The sequence below is a fragment of the Scyliorhinus torazame genome, chromosome 12 (assembly GCF_047496885.1).
Source record: "Scyliorhinus torazame isolate Kashiwa2021f chromosome 12, sScyTor2.1, whole genome shotgun sequence".
Classification (NCBI taxonomy): domain Eukaryota; kingdom Metazoa; phylum Chordata; class Chondrichthyes; order Carcharhiniformes; family Scyliorhinidae; genus Scyliorhinus; species Scyliorhinus torazame.
This window is the reverse complement of record NC_092718.1, coordinates 197,547,310-197,569,412: the sequence shown is the minus strand read 5'-3', so window position 1 is coordinate 197,569,412 and position 22,103 is coordinate 197,547,310. Positions and strand designations below refer to the sequence as shown.

Here is a 22,103-nt window from a genome sequence, read left to right as displayed (position 1 = left end):
GGTTCGTGATGCAGAGCGAGGCCAGCAGTGTGGGTTCAATTCCCATACCGGGTTATTCATGAAGGCCCCACCCTCTCAATCTTGCCCCTCGCCTGAGGTGTGGTGACCCTCAGGTTAAATCACCACCAGTCAACTCTCCCCCTCAAAGGGTAAAGCAGCCTATGGTCATCTGGGACGATGGTGACTTTACTTTATTACGGATCATAATTTAAAAAATGGTGGCACAGTGGTTAGCACTGCTGCCTCGCAGCACCATGGACACCTGGTTTGATTCTGACCTTGGGTGACTGTGTGGAGTTTGCACATTCTTCCCATGTTTGCGTGAGTTTCCTTCGGGTGCTCTGATTTCCTCCCATAGTTCAAAGATGTGCAGGTTAGGTAGATTGACCATTCTAAATTGACCCTTAGTGTCCAAAGGTTAAGTGGTGTTACGGAGATAGGGCGAGGGAGTGGGCCTAGGTAGGATTCTCTTTCAGAGAGTCGGTGCAGACTTGATGGGCCTAAAGGCCTCCTTCTGCACGATAGGGATTCTATGATCAGGTAAATATAAAAATATAAGTATTTGTAAAAATGTTGGTATGTTATGTACTGCTGTAGGTTTCAGCCGAGTCCTCCATATTACCTGAATGTGTGGGGAAGTCTCACTGATTCCCCCTTCCTTCTACCACCTCCCCCCCAATATTGTACTACCCCCTCCCCCTCATGTACACACACCTGCACCCTTCCCAACCCCCTCCCCTACTTACGACTTTCCCAAACCACCCTCCACCCCACTAATCCCCTCATTCAGCACCCTTCTGCCATGCCCCCGTTTTGGGTCTCATTGCCAGTGAAGCAGAGTCACTAGGCCGGGATAAGAAGCCTGTACAACAGGCAGACTGGAGCAGAAATATAGTGAGGTTTGAAGCCATCATTCACCTTCTCAACTCAGCTGCCAGTTTCCTCCCACCCTCTGACCACAGTCAGATTCTGCCCCCAGCAGGTCGGCACACAAACTTCCTCGGCCCACTCGAACGCACCTCTCATGTTTTCTGAAGTTAAAGAGCGCCTTGGGCTCACCATCTGCCCCATGGCAGGATTGATCCAGCGGGTCCTAGGCTACCCCAGCAGTGCCTCCAACTGGACTGTCTCTTCCCCATGGTCACTACTGCTGCCGCAGAGGAGGAGGAGCTCACGGCCCCATTGGGGGGTCATGACCCACAGTTTGGGAACCGCTGATCTTCCTGATATTCCAGCGCAGTAATGAAGGAGTGTTGGAGGTTCTTTATTTCCAATGTGATGATAGATCATGGTCCACGGCCTAGGTGATGTAAGAAGATTCCTGGCATTATTTCGAAGAAGAACAGAAGAGCTCCCTCTGGTGTCCTGGACAACATTTATCCTTCAATAAACAATCACTAAAAAAACAGATCAAAGAACAAAGAAAAGTACAGCACAGGAACAGGCCCTTCGGCCCTCCAAGCCTACGCCAATCATGCTGCCCGTGTAAACTAAAATCTTCTACACTTCCGGGGTCCGTATCCCTCTATTCCCATCCTATTCATGTATTTGTCAAGATGCCCCTTAAATGTCACTATTGTCCCTGCTTCCACCACCTCCTCCGGCAGCGAGTTCCAGGCACCCACTACTCTCGGTGTAAAAAAACCTTGCCTCATACCTCTCCTCTAAATCTTGCCCCTCTCACCTTAAAACTATGCCCCCTAATAATTGACCCCTCTACCCTGGGAAACAGTCTCTGACTATCCACTCTGTCTATGCCCCACATAATTTTGTAGACCTCTATCAGGTCACCCCTCAACCTCATTTGTTCCAGTGAGAACAAACCGAGTTTATTCAATCGCTCCTCATAGCTAATGCCCTCCATACCAGGCAACCAAGTGACAATAAAGATTATTATTATTAACATTGCAATGAAATTACAGTTTATCTCGAAGACAACTTCTGGTTTAAAAAAAACACAGAATTTATCAGTGAAATGGATGCAGTTAAAAAGCAAATTCAACTAGTCTGTAATCAAGGCATTCACTATCATTGCATCTTTTACGAAAGGTTCACAGCATGTGTTTGCTGTGTTATTAAAGTCCGTACGACTCTACTGGCTGATGAACTGGACTCTTAATCCACTCATGAACAGATGAGGACAAATGAATTTGCAACATATGCACATCAACATGTGGCTGTCAGCGAATGAGATGAATGACCAGATGATCTAGTTGATGGAGAGATGAATGTTGGCCAAGACACTAGATGAACTTGTGGCTCCTCTTCTGAATGTGCAGTGAGATCTTTTCACATACATCTAAAAGACAGGCTTCTGACTCCGAGGCAAGACTATTAGTAAACAATGTTCGATGGACTCATTCTCACTGTGGCAGCTGCCTCAGTTCTCACATTGTTTCTCTCTTCAGTAATCAATTGCTCTGTGTTAACTCCTCTCTTGTGTCCCATAGTGGGTAATTGTTTTAAGCTGCAGTTTGGGAATGGGCATGAAAACCCCTGTTCTCACAGGAATGAATGTTTTGAGATACTACACTGCCACAACACAAATGAGGAACGTTTGAATAGATTGCATAACAATGGCCTTTCACTCTAAAACCAATTTTTAGCCTAAAACCAGCTCTGTTCTCCTTTATCCTGAGCTCTGATACTCACTGGTGCAGCGCCACCATTGAGAATAGTTATTTTTATTCCTCCATGGGACATGAGCGATTTTGGCCTTGGCAGGGACACTCGGATCCCATGAGAGAATACAGAACAAAGGAAAGTTGCAACTGTAGAGCTGCACCTGCCTTTGTGGTTAAATCTATTCCATCACCACCCCCACCCCCCCTCCCATCCCATCCCTGCACAATTCTCCTCTCCTGCCTTTCTGACTCAGTAAATGACACAGCAGGCTTCCTATCATTTCTATTATTGTCCATGTCCAGATATAGCATGACAAACAGGGGGGGGGGCTCTCTCCTATAACTCAAGATGATGATAAGTATGTTGAACAGATTTCCAATAGTGATGGAATAAGATACCTTAATGGACTTCACAACAAAACTGGATGAATTCTTGTCATCAAATAGGATTCGGGATTATTAGAAATGTACCCAGGAAATACTATGAATACTCTGGCCAAGCAGGCTTGATGGCTCAACGGACTATACTTACTGTTGCGTGTTTCTGTGAATATATCCTGTGGTTGCTTGGAACACCTTTCCAGTTCTCACAATGGTTGAATAGGTGACTGTACTAAGTGCTTCAACATGAGCCTCTCTAATGGTATCCTGCATTGTGACTGAACATACCATACCAATTTCCCTTTCACCAGGTCACCCAAATCATCATGGCAAGTCGTATTGCCATGCATGTTAGTTCAGGGGAATGTCCCTTGATTCTTTTGGATAAAGAAAGGAATGAAGAACAATAACGTCTTTGCATCTTTAATGTAGAAAACAATGCCAAAACACTTCACAGAAGAGTAGCCTAAAATATCCTGGCCCTTCCTGCTGGCAGGGGAAGAGGGGGGGGGGGGGTAGAAAATCCCACCCTACGTACTATCCTCTGGCTGTGCCAAAGGAGGGGCAATTAGAAGAGGTGATTAAAAGCTTGATTGAAGAGATGGGCATTCATGGCATTGGAGTGGCAGAGGAGGTTCAGAGCACGGGCACTCGGAGGCTGAAAACAAAGGGGAATTTACAAAAGGCCATGAGGATGAACAGAGGGTTTGTGGGAGCAGGTAAAGGGGCTGAAGGAGGTTTACAAAACTGGGAAGGGGTAGGTCATGAAGGGATTTTAAAGATGAAGATGAAAATGTTATATTTAAACAATTGAGGGACCAGCAGCCAGCAGGTCAGCAAGCACAGAGTGAATGGGTGAGTAGAATTTGGTGTGGGATAGGATTTGAGCAGCAGCGCTTTGAATAAGCTAAAGTTTATGGATGGCGAACGATGGAAGTCCCCAATGCACCAGCTCATTGGTCTAGGGGTAAGATTCTTACTTTGGGGGTTGTCCTCCTCAAATTTGAAGGTCCCAGGTTCAAATCCCTGACAATGCTTTTGATGCTGTTTCCTGTTCTCCCCATGTCTGTGTGGGTTTCCTCCGGGTGCTCTGGTCTCTTTCCACAAGTCCCGAAAGATGTACTGTTAGGTAATTCTGAATTCTCCCTCTGTGCACCCGAACAGGCGCCGGAATGTGGCGACTGGGGGATTTTCACAGTAACTTCATTGCAGTGTCAATGTAAGCCTACTTGTGACAATAATAAAGATTATTATTAAATGGGAGCATTGTGACAGCAGAGTGTAAAGGTTACAAAGACATGGAAAGGATATTTAGCAGCAGATAGACTGAAGTAGGGGACGCTGGCAATGTTATGATGGAGAGCTTTAAGTATCAGAAGCTCAAATTTGGGCTCAAATAGATGGCCAAGGATACAGACCGTCTGATTCAGACTGAGACAGTGATAGGAGGGGCAAATGGAATTGATGACAAGGGTGCAGAGTTGATCGGGTCAAGAAGCAATGGTTTTGGTCTTCTCACTGTTTAGTTGCTGAAACTGTCACTCAACTAAGCAGTCGGACAACACAGAAGAACTTGTGGGTCAAGAGAGCTAATGGAGATGTAAACTAGGTTGTCATCATTGCACAGTTACAACCTGACTCCACGTAAGTGGATGATGTTGTCAAGAGCAGCTTGTAGATAAAGAAGAGGGGAGAATCCAGTCGCCACCACCTTCCCCAGCCCCTAAAGATCCTTGCGACACTTCAGAGACAATAATGTTGCATTGCGAACAGAAACCATTGTTATGTGCAGTGTAATGAGTACGGAGACATGGATGGTGAGAAGCACAAGAAAATGATCAGAGATGTCCTCGTCAATGATCGAGACCATAGTCAGACATCAGGGTCGAGAGGGTGGTAGCGATTATAGATATTAGGGAAGTTAATATGGGGGAATATTTAGGGAGGACAGGCAAAAAGTGAAGAGAGAGAAAGGGCAGCTCAGATGGAGATTGAGATTGCCGAAGATGAGGTCTTTCTTAGTAAAGGAGGGAAAAAGGGATGATATTTCAATCAGAAATCTGAGTAGAGATTGAAGAGAAAGGGGGTTATTGGGTGGGGATCTTAAAGGAGATGTGAGAGAAATGGGACAAGTTGAGTGCTTGAAGGGGGGAGATGATCCCTGAGGATTGGAGGGAAGAGGCTAAGGTCTCCTTTTGTATATAGGGCACACAGCCATCATGGCAGTTTGATCAGTAGCGATATTGGGAAACATACCCAAGCAAAGAGGCTTCAGTGAGGGGCAAGGTCTTACCAACTGAGAACCAAATTTTAGTCAAAGCCAGGACTTCAAATCAACTATTTATAATATGTTCATGAGTGGCAAGGGCCTTGTTCGCGATTGAACAGCCATCTAGTAGGAAATGTAGAGAGGGCAATGATTGTTGCTTTGTTGGCAGAATACAGAGTGGCCATTGTGGAGTGAAGGGGTTCAGATGGTGATTAGAGTGAATTGCACAGGTATAATGAACAGAATCTATGGGCAGAATTCGCCCACCTTGGGACTAAATCCGATGGCGGGGCGGGAATTTGGAGTGTTCCCCGTGTGGAGGCCAGCAGGATAACTCGCAAGTCTTCCGCCCCCCCCCTGACCCCACCCAACTTCATTAATTATTCACCTGAATGTTTTGCATCATATTCTGTGGTGGGCAGGCCTGATGGTGTGTAGTTTACTGACGTATCAGGGCGCCATATTGACAATGCGGCCAACATCACTGACTCATTATTGAAGAACATGAAGATGGACCTCCTGAGAAAGTCGACGGATATGCAGGAACATTCTGAGGCTGGAAGATGAACCTCCTCCAGGACATCGAATATGGAAGATCCACCAGTAACTGATCCCCCCCCCCCCCGCCACTGCTGTGGCGTTCCGGGGTCCAGGACTGCCGGCAGGCCTCCATCCTGAACCGCGGAGGAAGCCTCAGGCATTGTTCAGATGAGTCCCACTATCTGCATGCCACTTTGTTCCAGATGTGTATTCCACTGGCGTGCTCTCCCGTCAGAGAACCGGGCATGTGGGTCGAGCCTTCATTTGCATTCCATTTGCTGGATGCAAATCGGTTTTACGCCAACCCTCAGTGGGTTTCCCAATCCGACACGGTGAGCACCAATGGATGATCCTCTGTGAAATTCACACTGGCGTAAACATGATTTCTGGACGGACCTCCCGTGACTTCTCCCCCACCCCTACCACCCAGCATTGAACCAACCAGTGGGGGCATGGGGGAATTCCATCCTATATTTATAGCCTTTGAGACAAATTAATTTTTGTAGTACATGGCACCAAAGTATGTCTGCAAAGGCACCTTTTGGGCTGTCCTGGATATCTTTTAACATTTGATGTTTCTTTTAATGAAGGTGTGTTGGTTTAGCAGTAACTCAATTCTTGGACTTTCAGTATGGTTTCACTATTAATGGGTTGACTTGAAGACATTTATCTGTCCTTCTCATTTACAACGAATTGCTGGTATGTTGAGTTTTTTTAACGAGCTACCAACATTTTTCGGTTTCGTTTCCAATACTTATGTATGAATCTGTCAGTCTGATGAAGGCAGATGGGACAAAATTGTTTTTGAATTTTATCTACACATTATTTATTTATTATTATGAGAATTGACCAATTTGCCAAGAGTAATGTATGCTGAGTAAATGCATAATTTGAAAGTCTTCAAAGATTTGCATTTATATAGGGACTTCTGAGCAACATCTCAAACCACTTTTCATACAATTACTTGGAAGGACAGTGACTGTTGGTACATAGGCAAATGTAACAGCCAAAAATGGCTGGGTCTGGTTAATCCACTCTTTTAATAGAACTGATGCACTGGTAGTAAATTCACTTTCTTTATCCTGGATCCAGCCTTCAGGTTACCTTCTTAAAACTGCCCCACACATAATTCCCTATAGCCTGCTTGCGCTGCACCACTGGGAAATCTGAACTTCTTTATGGATCTGTGCTTTGGCTGGTTTCAACTGGTTTCAGTTTCCTCAGAAACCCAAGGTTGCAGCCTCATTTCCTAGAAACATAAAGTCATAGCTTAATTACCCAGGAACATTGGCGGGATTCTCCGTTGCCCAATGCCGATATTGTAATCAACAATTGGGCAGAGAATCGACTTTGACGCCCAAATCAGGGCTGGCGCCCATTTAACACCAGTCAGCCATGATTCGCCCCCTCCAAAATGGCGCCATAGCATTGCACACTGTTGCAACGGCATTGTGGCAGCATCGGCTGGCCCTCCCACGATGCTCCGTCCCCGATGGGCCGAGTTCCCGATGGCACAGGACACGTGTGGTCTCAGCGGTCGGGAACCCGGCGTGGTGGATGCGGGCTGTATCCAGCGCCGCCACACTCGGCCGGGATCCATGCTATTGGCCGGGGGGGGGGGGGAGGGCTTCCGCTAGGGCTGGTGATCTGGTAGGGGGTGGCCAGGGGGTGGCCTGTGGGGTCGCGGATAGCGGGTCAGGTCCATGCACGGCCAGCGCCATGTTGTACGGCGTGACCGCTGCAGGTCGTCGCCGTGCGCGGCCAGGGACCTGGCCATTCTCTGGTGCGTGAGTCGGGAATTTCACCCGGCGCCACTGCTAGCCCCTCACCGGTCCCGAATCGGTGAGGGCTCGGTGACAATTTTTCCCTCGTAAACCTCCTGCGGATTCTCCATTCAAGCCGGCACTTAGCCGCTGATACGGAGAATCCAGACCATGAAGTTTCCGTTTTCCTTTCAGTCAGGAACTGACAAAGCAAAAAAAAAAAAAAAAAGCTTTGAAACAATGGTCACACCAACCAACCAAACATCCATCCAGTCATCTGTTCAGACAAGAGCTTGTACACTTTTCCTATTTGTCTTGTAAGCAGTGGAATCCATCACAATATCCAAAAAATTATAATAGGAAAAATGATCATTAAAATCTTCTTCACACCCAGTTTGGTCAATTTTATAAGTTCTGGTTCAAAAGGGTACCCCACAATAGTGCTTTGGTGCATAATGAGGTTGCTGATGGTAGGCGCGATTTGATAAAGAACAGGAATTCTAATAATGCCTTGACCAATATTTCTTTCTCTATTATTTTCCTAAAAAATGAGTTTGACTGGTCATTTGTACCATTGTTGTTTGTGAGCATTGTTAGTACAATTATTTATCGCGTAGAAGCCTGTTTTTGTTTACTTGGCTATTGAAGAATGACCAAAAGCAGCTAAATCATACCAGCCCCTCAGTAATTTCAGTCAATACTGGCGAATGATTGAGTGCTTCCTTAAACCATGTTTATTTCACTCAATTAATAGAGACTGTTTATTGAACAGCAGGCAGCAGTGAAAGCTTGTCTATACCCCTAGCATCGACATAAATAAAACCATGAAGAATCAATACTAGGTAAATTAAAATTCAGCTAGCAATGACTACAACTATGAATAAATAGCAATTCATGTTACATTCTAACAATGTACATTACCCTTGCCCGACTCCATGCTAAATACGTGTTGATTAGTTACTTTGAAATCATTGCATAATTCCTAATAAATGGCAGTTTGATTTAGCTTTCTGGAAGGTATTATTAAATGCATTTTTTGATGCATTTTAGCATTTTCAACTTCACAGAATCATAGAATTTACAGTATACAAGTAAGCCATTGCATCATCCTACCTGTCGTGGTGTGGGCTCTGCAACTGGAGCTTCATGTTATATGCCTACTTAACAGCCGCTACATACAAAGTAATTCATCATTTAAGCTCAAAGCTGTGAAGAGAATTTTTGTTGGCAGTGAATGAATGATCGTATCGTTACACCGCGTTGCATAGATGAAACAGGAGTTCCCCAGGAGGGGAATATACAGGCAGGAGAAATGATACCACCGAGGTTCCGTGGACCGAGGCAGAAACCTTAGCTCGAGGGTGAAGTGATGCCATTGGCAAGGTGCTGAGTGGAAGCCTAGAAACCCTCCACAGGGTGGTGGGAGAAAGCTTTACCAGCGTCTCTCAGGGAGCTCCAGGTGTCCAGCTTCACCTGGTGTTGGTATATATGCCCGTAAGGACGTTGGTCGTCTTAGCCTGAGGGAACTTGAAGTGGGTGGAAAATAACCTTTTATGTTGTTGGGATGGTGTAGGAGATTTTAAAAGTCGTCCAAATTCGAAAGAATGAAAATGAAATAATAAACTATTAAAGTGTAGACCTTGAATAAGTTAACTTTCCTGTAAGGGTTAAAAAAAACAGTTTATCGTTTTCTCTCGTATAAGGAAGCCTTTTGTGCTTTTTAGAAGCCCTACAGTGCAGAAAGAGTCCATCAAGTCTACACCCCCCCCCCCCCCCCAAAAGTGCAGCCTACCTAGGTCCACTCCCCTGCCTTATCCCCATAACCCAACCTAAACGGCACATCTTTGGACATTGAGGGACAATTTTAACATGGCCAAACCATCTAACCTGAACATCTTTGGACTGTGGGAGGAAACCGGAGCACCCGGAGGAAACCCACGCAGACATGGGGAGCGCACGCAAACTCCGCACAGTCACCGAACACTGGAATTGAACCTGGGTCCCTGGAGCTGAGAAGTAGCTGTGCTAACCATTGTGTCACCATGCCGCCAGTTTGATTTTAAAAAATCATCCTTGTGGACTATCCTTCCCTTTTAGGTTTGCACCTTGGGAATTGTGTCATGGTATAGGCTGGCACTATAGTTTCACCTCTGTGGAAAGTCTCCTCTCTGCCAACTCTAAGAGTCTTAACGGAGATGTGGCTGGAAGGTTTCCACCTCATTGCTGGTGGGCAATGGTTCAGGGCACAAGGTTAGCAATCAAAGGTCACAAGGGTGATTTGTGTCAAAACTGGTAACTATTATACAGCTGAAGAATGGAATGCTGTTCTAGGGTTGTTTTGTAAGGGGCAACAGAAGGAGTTCACACCAGGTTGTGGAGAAAAACAGAGTGTATTTTACTTAACACATTAACTATTATGTCCAGCTCCAGTAGTTCCCTAAAGGGTCATCTGTAGTTGGTGCCTGACTGGCTGACTCTATTTATACAAAGGCACATGAATTGTGTTGAGGATCCCCCACCCCTTATCGGGGGAGCTCGTATCCTGCAGGCTCCACAGAGCAGTGGACCATTCCTAGCCTCTAAGACACGTGCGGGTGATAACAGGTTGATTTTGCCACTTTGAAGGGCGAGCTTTACTTTTCACTTACCTACCCTAGGTCTACATTGAGGCTGACAGTAGCTGGGTAGTAGTGTTCTGTCAGCTGACCATTGTATTACCTCACGTTAACAAACACAAAATAGCTGCCTTATTTTTTCAAATGGAAAGAACAGTAACATCTGTCGATGTTTTGGTTTATCTCCCATAAGATTCCTGGGTAGGTCACTTGAGGTGCCTGAGTCTTGAGGTGCCTGGCATTTTACAGACTGGTTAAGGTTGCCCTTGAGAATATTTATGGTTGATACACCGCATCAATAGATGTCTGCAGACTTGTAGAACTAGATATTTTAAATTAGTGAAATGAAGTGTGATTTTACAAATAATCTCTATCCAGTTCTGCAACTATTCTGCATTCGGCGTAACACTGCAATGGAAGAATAGATTTTTCCATATGTTAGTAACACATGTGATTCTTTCAATTCCAAACAATGAGCACTTCGTTTGTAGGAATATTAACCACGGGATTTATTCTTTCCAAAGCATTTTTTAAGGCAGGTTCAAGAGAAACATCAATTATCATTTCACAAAGCTCTTTCCGTTAAGATGATTCTACAGGCAAAGGGAAAAATGTTGAAATTCTAATTATGTTTTTCCTTATTGTCTCCGACAAGGTTCAAAGCAAAACTCTGGCTGTGTGAGGACCACCCACTGTCCCTCGCTGAGCAGGTAGCTCCCATCATTGACCTCATGGCAATAAGCAACGCGCTTTTTGCGAAACTTCGGGACTTCATCACTCTTCGGCTCCCACCTGGATTTCCAGTCAAAATAGGTAAGCAGCTGAAACGAAGCTTTGCATTTTCACATGCATTCACGGTAGCACAAGTGGATAGCACTGTGGCTTCACAGCGCCAGGGACCCAGGTTCCATTCCCCGCTGGGTCTGCGTGGGTTTCCTCCGGGTGCTCCGGTTTCCTCCCACAGTCCAAAGACGTGCAGGTTAGGTGGATTGGCCATGCTAAATTGCCTTCTTAGTGACCAAAACAGGTGAGAGGGGTTATTGAGTTACAGGCATAGGGTGGAAGTGAGGGCTTAAGGGGGTCGGTGCAGACTCGATGGGCTGTATGGCCTCCTTCTGCACCGTATGTTCTATGTTCTATGAATGTTGCATCTGAAGGCCAACTGGATTGAATCATATTGAAGAGAATAATGAATTATAAATTCCTAAGGGCTTAGCATTCCACTTTAAGTGGGCAACTAATCCACACACTAAATTCCCTTCTACAGTAGGTGGATTGGCCACTATATTGCACCTTAATTGGAAAAATTTGAAAAAAACATAGCCTGTCTCTTTAGGGCCACTGTTCAGGCATTGCCTGTGGGAAAGAGGTAACAAAAATCCTGAGGTCAGTTAGAGGTAAATTGCATGGACCTGTTTAATAGATCAGCAAATGATTTTAATTTCCAATTCCTTACCCTTAGGGTAGTTCAGAGTATCAAGGTTACAACAGAAGGATCAGGATTGAATTCCTTTCCCTTTGGAACTTATTTCCCCTTTTTAAAATGTTTTTTTGATAATTTGAAGGATGACATCATAAATGAGAGTTGTTACTCTTGTTGCCCTCCAAAAATGCCTGGGCCATGATCTTGGTGGTTATACTGGAGTCACCTGCAGTGGTTCTCCCAATGCTGAAACCAACGGAGTTTGTACAGGTGCAGCCAGGTTGATGGCATTTTCTAATGGTTTCAGCCACACTTCACACATTTTGGAACCCAATCTCACAGCCATTATTTATAACCATGTGACTTTTTGACCATGTAAATCTAGTTAATATTCTGGCTACCACTTAAGTAGATTGTGCCTGTGTTTCCCCAACTAGGACTTAAATAGTTAATCTGGGCTGATGCTTCTGTGCAGCACTGCAGGAACGCTGCACTGCCAGAGCTGTCACCCTGTGGGGAGATGTTAATTGAGACCCTTCCTGCCTGTTCAGGTAAATGATAAAACCCCTGGGTGGAATTCTCCCAAGCCCCCACCAGTGGCTTCAATGGCAGGCAGGGGGAGGGGGGCGGAGGGGAGAAGCAGGAGGTCCAAAAATTCACGCTGGCGTGAACTTACCACGGGATCTTCTGTTGGTGCTCGTCATGGCGGATCGGGAAGCCCGCTGGAGGTCAGCATGAAACTAATTTTGTTGTATATTCATTTTTTAAAAATATAAATTTAGAGTACCCAATTTTTTTTTCCAATTAAGGGGCAATTTAGCATAGCCAATCCACCTAACCTGCACATCTTTGGGTTGTGGGGGTGCAACCCACGAAGACACGGGGAGAATGTGCAAACTCCACACGGGCAATGACCCAGGGCCGGGATTCAAATCCGATCCACAGCGCCGTAGTCCCAGTGCTAACCACTGCACCACATGCCACCCATATTTTGTTGTGTATTCATGATTGTTCCTATTTGGAACTAGGTCATTTTAAGAGCCCAATCATGTGACGTATTGATGACGCCATTGGCAGTTTGTGCGGGCAAACTTGCAGTCTACCCTTACAGCCTGTAGAGTAAACACCTTTCCAATAAAGCTCTTGCTTTGTTTGTACCTCATGGTCCGCAAGCCTCTCCTTTAAAAATACCACAGATCTGAATTCTGCGAATGGGATGCAGATGAAGGACTGACTGGAATCTTCACGATGCCAGCAGCAAAACACATTTGGAACAACGTTGTCATAATATACACCAGTATATCATGGTGCAGACACACACACTGATGGACACACAGTGGGACCAATCAACAGACACAACACCGCAGCCGATCACCAGTGAGAGCACACGCACTATAAAGACAGGGGGCATCAGAGTTCCCGCTCATTCGAGCTGCAGCTTCCTAGTAGGACAGAGCTCACAGCCTGCAGCACAGACATTCACCATGTGCTGAGTGCATCGACTGGTTAGGACAAGGCAAGGGTCTTTAGTTAAAGCTAATATCGTGTTAACCCACAGTGAGAGTATGTTAAACAGTTAATGACTCAATAAAATAGTGTTGCAGTATTTCAAGTGTTGGTGACCTGTATGTGTTCCACGGATCCAGAGTGCCCAACTCAACACATGTGACATGCAGACATCAGGACTCACCTGAACGATGCCTGGGGCTGCCTCCAGAGTTCAGAATAGAGACAACCCACAACCCTGGACCACAGAACACCACAGCAATGTGTTGGTGGGGAAGTATCTACAGGTGGCTATTCCAGATTCAGTGCCCTGGAGGTGGTCCATCTTCCAGCCTCAGAATGTGCCTGGAGATTCACCTTCTCCCTCAGGAGATCCATCTCAGAGTGCTCCCGGATACCCATCTTCATTTTCAGGAGATCCATCTTCTTTCTTCAATAGTGGGTCAGTGAAGTTGGGCAACTTATCACCTGGATAAAATGGCGGACTAGGCAGAATACAATGCAAAACACCAGGTTACATAATTAACGAGGTCAGGGCCGGGCGATTTGGCCTGTTTCTCGCAAGCCTCCACAATGGGAAACACTCCACATTCCCAACCCTGCCCACAGGACTTAGTCCCAGAATGGGAGAATCGCACCCACATGTTACAGAATTTGAGGCAGTTTTGAAGTTCAGCAATGCTGGTCAGTCTCACTCTCTAGTATTCGCTTCCAATGCCAAATGTCTAGAGATACAACAGCATGATTCAAGGGTTTCACAACAAAACCCTCTCATAAATAAGAAAAATAATCCTCTCCCCAACCTCCGCCAGCATTGGGACAGGTTAATCATATTTGAATTTGTTCTGATTGAATCAGACCTAGGCTTAAATTCGGGTATGGTCATTTATATTCTTAAAATAAATTGCCTATAGACCGTACTTGCATACCAGTTGGTGTAATGTTCTGGAAGGACATTTTTTTTTTGTCCTCTGTCCAACAGGAAGTTTGAGCCTTGATTCGTGATCCCTCCCCCGTCCAAGAATTGGCCAGTGGCTACTGCACCCTCTCCTTTCAAATTGGCTTTGTACAGAGTCCAACAAGTGTAAAATCCTTTGTCGGGAGTCCAGGAAATATTTCATTTAAAGACCTTTGACAATGAGTTCAAACAAGTCACAGTCTAATTGATGTCGGTTATGGACACCATTTTCAATGGCTGCTCATTGACAAGAGAGAGCTCATCAATATATTAATTCCCTCTTTCGTCTAGCGATTCCACCAGATGAAATTTTAAACTTATCTCGCTGGGAACTCACTTTAATTGAACAGCAACAAATTAACTTAAATGGTATCAAATGCTTTCTGTGTGTTGGTGCAAAGATCCTAAAACATAACAGATCTACTCGCAGCAAGGAAGAGAAGGAAACGCAGGGTTAACATCCCTTATCTTGTGTTAGCAAAATAAAGATAACTGAGATTTTTAACGTTCAAATGGCTTCCCTGATGACTGATCCAACAATAGCCACTGCTTTGAGAGTGTGACAGGTTGTCGGATAAATGCAACTATTTCTCTCTTCTAATGCAATTATTTAGACAGTTTTGTAATAACCTCAAAAGGGATTGGTCTTTTAAATTCCAGTGTCGATTTGAATTTGCAATTTCTTTGATGCTTCACACGGAGACCTCAGCAATATTTAAATCTTCTCTGCAGAGATTCCAATTTTTCACATCCTGAACGCTCGCATCACCTTTGTGAATCTGAATGGCAGCGACGAACCCGTGAATTCCATCAGGAACAGTCCTACCAGTGAGGCCCCATCTCCCAGCAGTGATACGTCGAGTGTGAGCAGCTCCAGCTCCATGAGTATGTGTTAAGAGTCCCAGTCTGTGATTAATTATCTATAGTGAGTACAGTCAACTGCCGATAAACATGTAATATTCCAGTGTTATCAGTTGAACACTGCTCAGTAACTCGCATTGGAGTCATTTTGATTTTGCGCAAAGATATAAAATGGACACCTGCACAACCGTTTTACATCTCTCCATTTTCATTTCTCCTAAATTAATTCAAAATAAAAATCGGGTTACCAATTTGCCATCACCCATTTTGCACTATTGCATAAATTCAAATTTACCTAATTGTGTGAAAACATGGATACATTTCTCGTCGAACATGAAGGCAAATACTATTCTTTTGTTCCAATAAGTCTATGGAAATCCCATTCCAAGTTTTAAGGTGTTTTTGTTTCCCAGAGCAGGATTCTCTGGCCCCTTAGCCGATGTTTCTCGGCTGCGCGCTATTCGCTGGTAGTGGGATTTTTTTTACTCCCGGAGCTCGTCAGTGGGATTTCCCCTTGAAGCCACCCCAGGCTGCAGGGAAACCCGCGGGCGGGGGGGGGGGGGGGGGGGGGGGGGGTGCACCAGCGGGAAAAGAGAATTCCAACGGCCGGAGAATTCCAGCTACAATGTGCAGGTCCATGGGGTTGTGGGTCCTGAAACATCAGGGTTACTTTACGTTTTGGAACCAATGCCTTCTGTAGAGTATGTTACATGATTATGCGGTGACACCATCAGAAACACTTGGGCGATTTTCCTTCTCCCATCTTAGACAGTGAGCAAGCAACACTTCTGCAATAAACCCTGACAACTGGTTAAGTAACCTATGGTGTGGCAACCTGGTTATCCTTTGTTTATACTGTGAAGTAAAAGCAAAACCTCCAAAAACCTCACAGTTACTATAGGGACATGGGTGATCTTTTGTTGGCTGCATTTCTGGACTATAGAAACAAAATTGCATTTGCTGTAAAAGTGACATGGGGTTGGATTCTCTGATCCTGAGGCTAAGCGTTGACGTTGTCGGAACCGCCGTCGCGTTTCTCGATGGCGTCAACATGGCCTCATGATCAGCAATTCTGGCCCCTACAGGAGGAGAGCATGGCACTGGAGCAGCCCACGCCACTCCAGCTGCTGATCCCGGCGTCAGCTGTGCGCCACGGGGTCCGCGCATGTGCAGTGGCACCGGCGCCAACACGCGCATGCGCAGTGGCTTCCTTCAACGCGCCGGCCCCAACGCAACATGGCGTAGGGCTGAAGGGGCCAGCGCGGAAGAAAGGAGGCCCCCAGCCCAAGAGGCCGGCCTGCCGATCGGTGGGCCCCGATCGCGGGCCAGGCCACAACGGAGGCCCCCCCAGGGTCGATCCCCCCTCTCCCCCAGAGGCTGCCCCGGACCCTTCCACGCTGAGGTCCTGCTGGATGAGAGCAGATTAGAACGGCGCCGGCGGGACTCGGGTTTTTTGTTACGGCCGCTCGGCTCATCCCGGGCCGAGAATCACTGGGGGGCCCCCGTACCGCGGCTCCCGGCCGGCGCCGCGCCGACCACGCTGGCACCAATGACGCCGATTCTCCGCTCTGCGGAGAATCTCGTCCCAGCGTTGGGGCGGCATGGCGCGATTCGCGCTGGTCGCAGCAATTCTCCGGCCCGGCCCCGGGCTGAGAGAATCCCGTCCATGCTGTCAAACCTTTTCGTATTGCACTCATCAGGCCAAATTCACAAGAATACCAAACCTCAAGGGTAACAACAATTTATGCTGCACAAGAAAAGGGTTCTGATTGGTTGGCAAGTAGGCTCTGATTGGTCAAGGCATTACATTGGTAGTTAACAAAAGCATGGTAATTAACTTCCCCGGCACTTCCTCCATGGTAACACTTCTACAGATCAGAGTCCATTTGCCAACCAGTCAGCTATCTCGTTTCATGCAGTATAAATTGTTGTTGCTGGGAAACCCCAGGTTGGGCGCGACAAAGCCGGTAAATCATGCCTATAAAGTGTTACTTTTTTTCAGAGAAAACTCCGAATGAACAAATACGCATTTAAATAAACATTCACATCAGCAGGATGCAAGTAAGTAATTGTTTCATATTGTTCCACTGCCTCCTGCTCTCCATAGTCTTACACAGCCAGTAGCAACAGCAACATAAACTTGTCTGGTTTACAGGCTGGCGGCTCACAAGAGTCACTCATCTGCAGGATACTGAACGAGAGCAATAATAACAGTGGCGGTGATTTATCACGACATGGTAAACCCAGGAAAGTCAACACTAATATCAAGAATGCTTTGGTTTTTATTATACTTACAGTCTTATCTAACTGATGCCATGAAATATGAGGGTTTAATCAGAGAAATGGATGACTTGAGCTTTATGTTTTCATGTTTTTCATCTTCATTCTCTGAAAATATCGAAATTCAAGATGATTCACGAAGGGATAAAGAGATGGATTTATATAGTACCTTTCTCAATGGCCCAGAGGGCTGTGCAGCCAATAACGTATTTTTGAAGTTGTTGTGTAGGAAACTCAGCAGCCAATAGAGACACAGTCAGCTCCCACAAACAATAATGTGACAGTGACGGATTAATCTGATTCTATGATATAGATTGAGGGGGTCAAGAAAGATCAGAGAATTGGGAAAGTTTCAAAAACCGACAAAAGATGACCCCCAAAAAATAATCGAGGGAGAAGATAAAATATGAGAGTAAACTAGAGAGTAATATAAAAATGGACAGTCAGAGCTTATTTAAATATATAAAAAGGAAGAGAGAGGCCAATGTGAATATAGAGAATGAGACTGGGAAATAATAATGGGGAGCCAGAAATGGCAGAGGAGTTCAATAGATACTTTGCGTCAGTCTTCACAGTAGAAGCCACCAATACTGTTGCAAAATGCTAAATAATCAAGGAAAAATAGGTGAGGGGGGGGGTTGCGGGGGGGAGGAAATAAATAAAACTATTATGAGAGAAAAATTACTAGGGAAAGTAACTCCCCTGTTCTTCTTCGAAGTACTACCATGGCATCTGAGTGGACAGAGCATTGGTATTAATTTCTCATCTGACAGACCTCGCTGGTGAGTGTACCACTCCTTCAATAATGTGAAAGTCAACGTGAAAGTCCCCATAGCTCAATAGGTCGCCCTCCCCTTTGAGAGAGAGCTGACTGGTGGTGATTTAACCTGACGGTCGCCACGCCTCAGGGGCGTCATTCTCCGACCCCCCCGCCGGGTCGGAGAATGGCCATTGGCCGCCGTGAATCCTGCCCCCGCCCCCGCCGAAGTCTCCGCTCCCGGAGATTGGGCGGGGGCGGGAATCGGGCCGCGCCGGTTGGCGGGACCCCCCGCTGGATTCTCCGGCCCGGATGGGCCGAAGTCCCGCCCAGAAATTGCCGGTCCCGCCGGCGTAAATTAAAGTAGGTATTTACCAGCGGGACCAGGCGGCGTGGGCGGGCTCCGGGGTCCTGGGGGGGGGGGGGGGGGCGCGGGGGGATCTGGCCCCAGGGGGTGCCCCCACGGTGGCCTGGCCCGCGATCAGGGCCCACCGATCCGCGGGCGGGCCTGTGCCGTGGAGGCACTCTTTCCCTTCCGCCTCCGCTATGGCCTCCACCATGGAAGAGACTCTCCCCACTGCGCATGCGCTGCATTTCCGCGCCAGCTGGCGGGGCGGAAATCCCTCCGGCGTCGGCCTAGCCCCTCAATGTTGGGGCTCGGCCCCCAAAGATGCGGAGCATTCCGCACCTTTGGGCCGGCGCGATGCCCGTCTGATTGGCGCCGATTTGGGCGCCAGTCGGCGGACATCGCGCCGTTGGGGGAGAATTTCGCCCCTGAAGTGGGACTTGCACCCACAATCTGCTGATTCAAAGTGATAGTACTATCCACTGAACTATGGCTGTATTTAATTATACTTTTATACATCGGGTTACGGAGTCATAAAATCTATTTTCAGTAATCATATGAGAAAAATAAATAAATTAGATTTAAATTGGACACAGCCGATAGAGTATAATTAGACTTGTTTTATCATGTGGTGACATATAATTGCTGCTCCTACATTGTTCTAATACAGCTGGCTTCCAATGAGTGTGTCTCCTGCTAGCTCCTAAACAGTTAGTGGTGACACCAGAATAGATATGCTAGATACTTTAAAGCTTATGGTTGGAAGAGCCCTTTCATTTCATTAACTGAGTCTTTCGGGCCATAAACCATCGCCAAGCTAGCCATTTACTTTCACCTTGTTACCAGCTGAACAACGCACATATTAGCAGAAGCCAGTGGCACTAACACAGCACGAAAGCAAATGAATAAAATGAGCTAATTAGCTGTCTTGTGTTCTACAAAAACTTCACTTGAAGGGAATTCATGCTTATTCATTGTTGCATTTTTAAGTCCTACAGTGTTTGCTTAAAGTGGCATTCCTGGTCACAGCATTAAGTCGCTAAGTGTTCCTGAGGCCAGAATGTTCTGTTCTGAAGTCTAAGATTGGCGGCTGGTGTGGAAGTGGGAGTGATTCCCACTGTGGGTCGGGATGGCTGACCACTCACGATCTTGTGCTGTTCAGATCATTACATACGCATGTGGAAGGAGCTCATTGATTCTCACGGCGTGTGCAGGCAGGCAGTTGCCATCCACGGCATTACCTCATGGTGTCGATGGTCCGGGCGCCATATTTCTAAGGCACCTGGAGAGCTTCCGCTATCCCTTCCACCTATCCCCAGCCACTGCTCCATCCTTCCCCATTTAACCCTTCCTCGCTTCCTTGGTCATTTGCCATGCAACTTGCACGGGCACCACCCAGTCTCAAGCAGAGGCGGGCATTTACGCACATTCCCAAAGAGGACAAAGCAACGGAACTCACCATCGAATAAGCCGCCCTCGTCAGGTACACCACACTTATGTTCAGTCGTCTCTGTGAAAATTCAAATTCCTGATTGACGGAGAACTTAATTTGGAGCGAGGTCTCAATTCCAGCAAGGTGGCCATATGCAGACCAGGAAGCGGGCTGTTCATGCGCAGTTCTGCAGTGTCAGTTCTTCGGACCCAGGGCATGCTCAGCGTGCCAGCGTATAAAGAAAGAAAGGGAAAACGGCATGAAAGTCCGGGAGCAGAGCACCATAGAAGATAAGTGTCCCCGGGGGACAGGAGAGGCCCTAAAAGGAAGTCCCTGGTAGGGAAAAGAGAGCAGAGGCGGAGACAGGTCCACATTAAGTTAAGGAGAAGAAAAGAGGCCAAGAGAAGTAGCCTCCAAAGAAGAAAATGGCTGCGCAAGCAGGCTTTACACAAAGAGAGCAGCTAAAGGTTGGTGACTCGGTACTGAGGAACGTTGGATAAAGGTACCCCTTAGAGCAGTAGGGTTCATCTTGGTGTGGTCAAAGATCTGAAGTAGTGCTTGTGAGTTGGTGTTGGAGTGTATACTCGGGAATCCAGGAGGCGATAGGTAGGTTTTTAATTAGTAAAGGGCTGGAGGGTGCTGGGGAGTGGGCGGGAAGATGGAGATGTGGCCAAGATTAGATCAGCCATGACCGTATTGACTGGCGACTCAGGCTTGGGGTGGAGGGGGGATGACTTTCCTACTCCTGCTCCTAGTTCTTATGTTCTTCCGAATGGAATCTTGGGCGATGAGACTTAAACCCTGCGAAGTGGGCCGACATTGATGCCGTTTGAGATGGAGCGACCTTTGGAGAGAATTCCCATATTAGATCTTCCAAGTTGAAAACTGGACAGAAGGCAGGATTTTCCACTCTCGAACTAAGGCCCAAGGCAGGGATGGAAGCCAGGAAGGAGGCCGGTGAGAACTCGTGGTGTGCTGCGCGATGCTGGCCTCATTTATTAAGCAGTTTGGTTTCTGACTTTTTCATGGTGGTGCAGGCATGGTAGTGCGGGCTGGCTGGCGCGCGCCCCCAAATCATACCTGGGCATCATATTTAAAAGGTGTCCAGACATCAACTGTCCCACCATTGAAGATAGACCACCTGGAAGACTGTCAAGCTCGAAGGTCCACCTGGTAGATTCTCCACCCACCCACTGCTGCGTGTACCAAGGTCCATGTCACTGGAAACCAAAGCCCTGAGCTCCAGTTTGCCCCAGGCCTACTTGCAGGTAAGTCCAACATGTCCACGACACATTGATCTGGATGTGTTCTGAACCGGTGTGACATCCCACTGGTGGTGCAGACAATTGGATCGGTGGTGATTGCGGTCAAACCTTCAAAGGGCTGGTTTAGCACAGTGGGCTAAACAGCTGGCATGTAATGCAGAACAAGGCCAGCAGCGCGGGTTCAATTCCCATACCAGCCTCCCGAACAGGCGTCGGAATGTGGCGACTAGGGGCTTTTCACAGTAACTTCATTGAAGCCTACTTGTGACAATAAGTGATTATAATAATAATTATTATTATTGTGTGGATGCAAAATGTTTCACACCTGCCTCTGGTGGGAAGGGCAACCTGCCATGATGGACAGGAGCCCAAGACCCCGCTGTCATTTTACGCTGGCGGGGAACTAATTTTTCAGCTCCCGCGGAATTGTACCCCCCCCCCCCCCCTCCTTGCCCACCATTATACCTACCGTGGGGGCACAATACATAACCCAGGCCAGAGGTTCAGTGAGATTATTTGACTCACAGGGTAGCAGTTTCCATCCCCATTTTCAGCGGGTGAGAATGGTGGCGGGGGCGGAGAAACAAGGGGAGGCCGAAAACGCCTTCACACTGGCACGGTTTCCCCACTTGATTGTCCGCACCCCCAGCCAGTGACATAATGGGGTTCTCACCTTGCAATGATGGTAACCCCATTATAAAAAAATTACTAGCTAATTAGCGGGCCTCCCTGCTGTGTCAACCCCCCCAGGGAGGGAACTCCCCCCTCTCGCCAGCATTTACAACAGGTTTTATATAACAGGGAACTGGTGAACGGATCCCACCGAGAGCACACACAAAAATACAGCCTCAGAGGTGGGAGATGGTCATGCCTGGGCAGTACCCCTGGCAGTACCCCTGGCAGTGCCCCTGGCAGTGCTGGGAGCTTTGTTAGGGGGTAACTGCCAGGAAGGTGTCATAGGGGAGGCGTTGGCAGTTCTTTGGTGTACGGAGGGCCATGGTGGTTGAATGGGGTGGGGTCTGCGGTGGTGGGGAGGATGGAGGGCATTCCGTGGTGCTAGGGGGTGAGGGTGGGGGGGGGTTC

The 22,103-nt window shown here is 47.0% G+C and overlaps 1 protein-coding gene across 5 annotated transcripts in view; it reads left to right on the top strand.

The window, feature by feature from the left end:
• ankrd13b (ankyrin repeat domain 13B) overlaps positions 1-22,103 on the top strand; it is a 519,799-nt gene that overhangs the window by 461,496 nt on the left and 36,200 nt on the right. For all 5 annotated transcript variants that reach the window (XM_072469638.1, XM_072469636.1, XM_072469637.1 and 2 more), the window contains 2 exons: positions 10,848-11,005; positions 14,812-14,964. In XM_072469638.1, the coding sequence (XP_072325739.1) occupies positions 10,848-11,005; positions 14,812-14,964 (311 nt within the window). The remainder of the gene's footprint in view (positions 1-10,847; positions 11,006-14,811; positions 14,965-22,103) is intronic.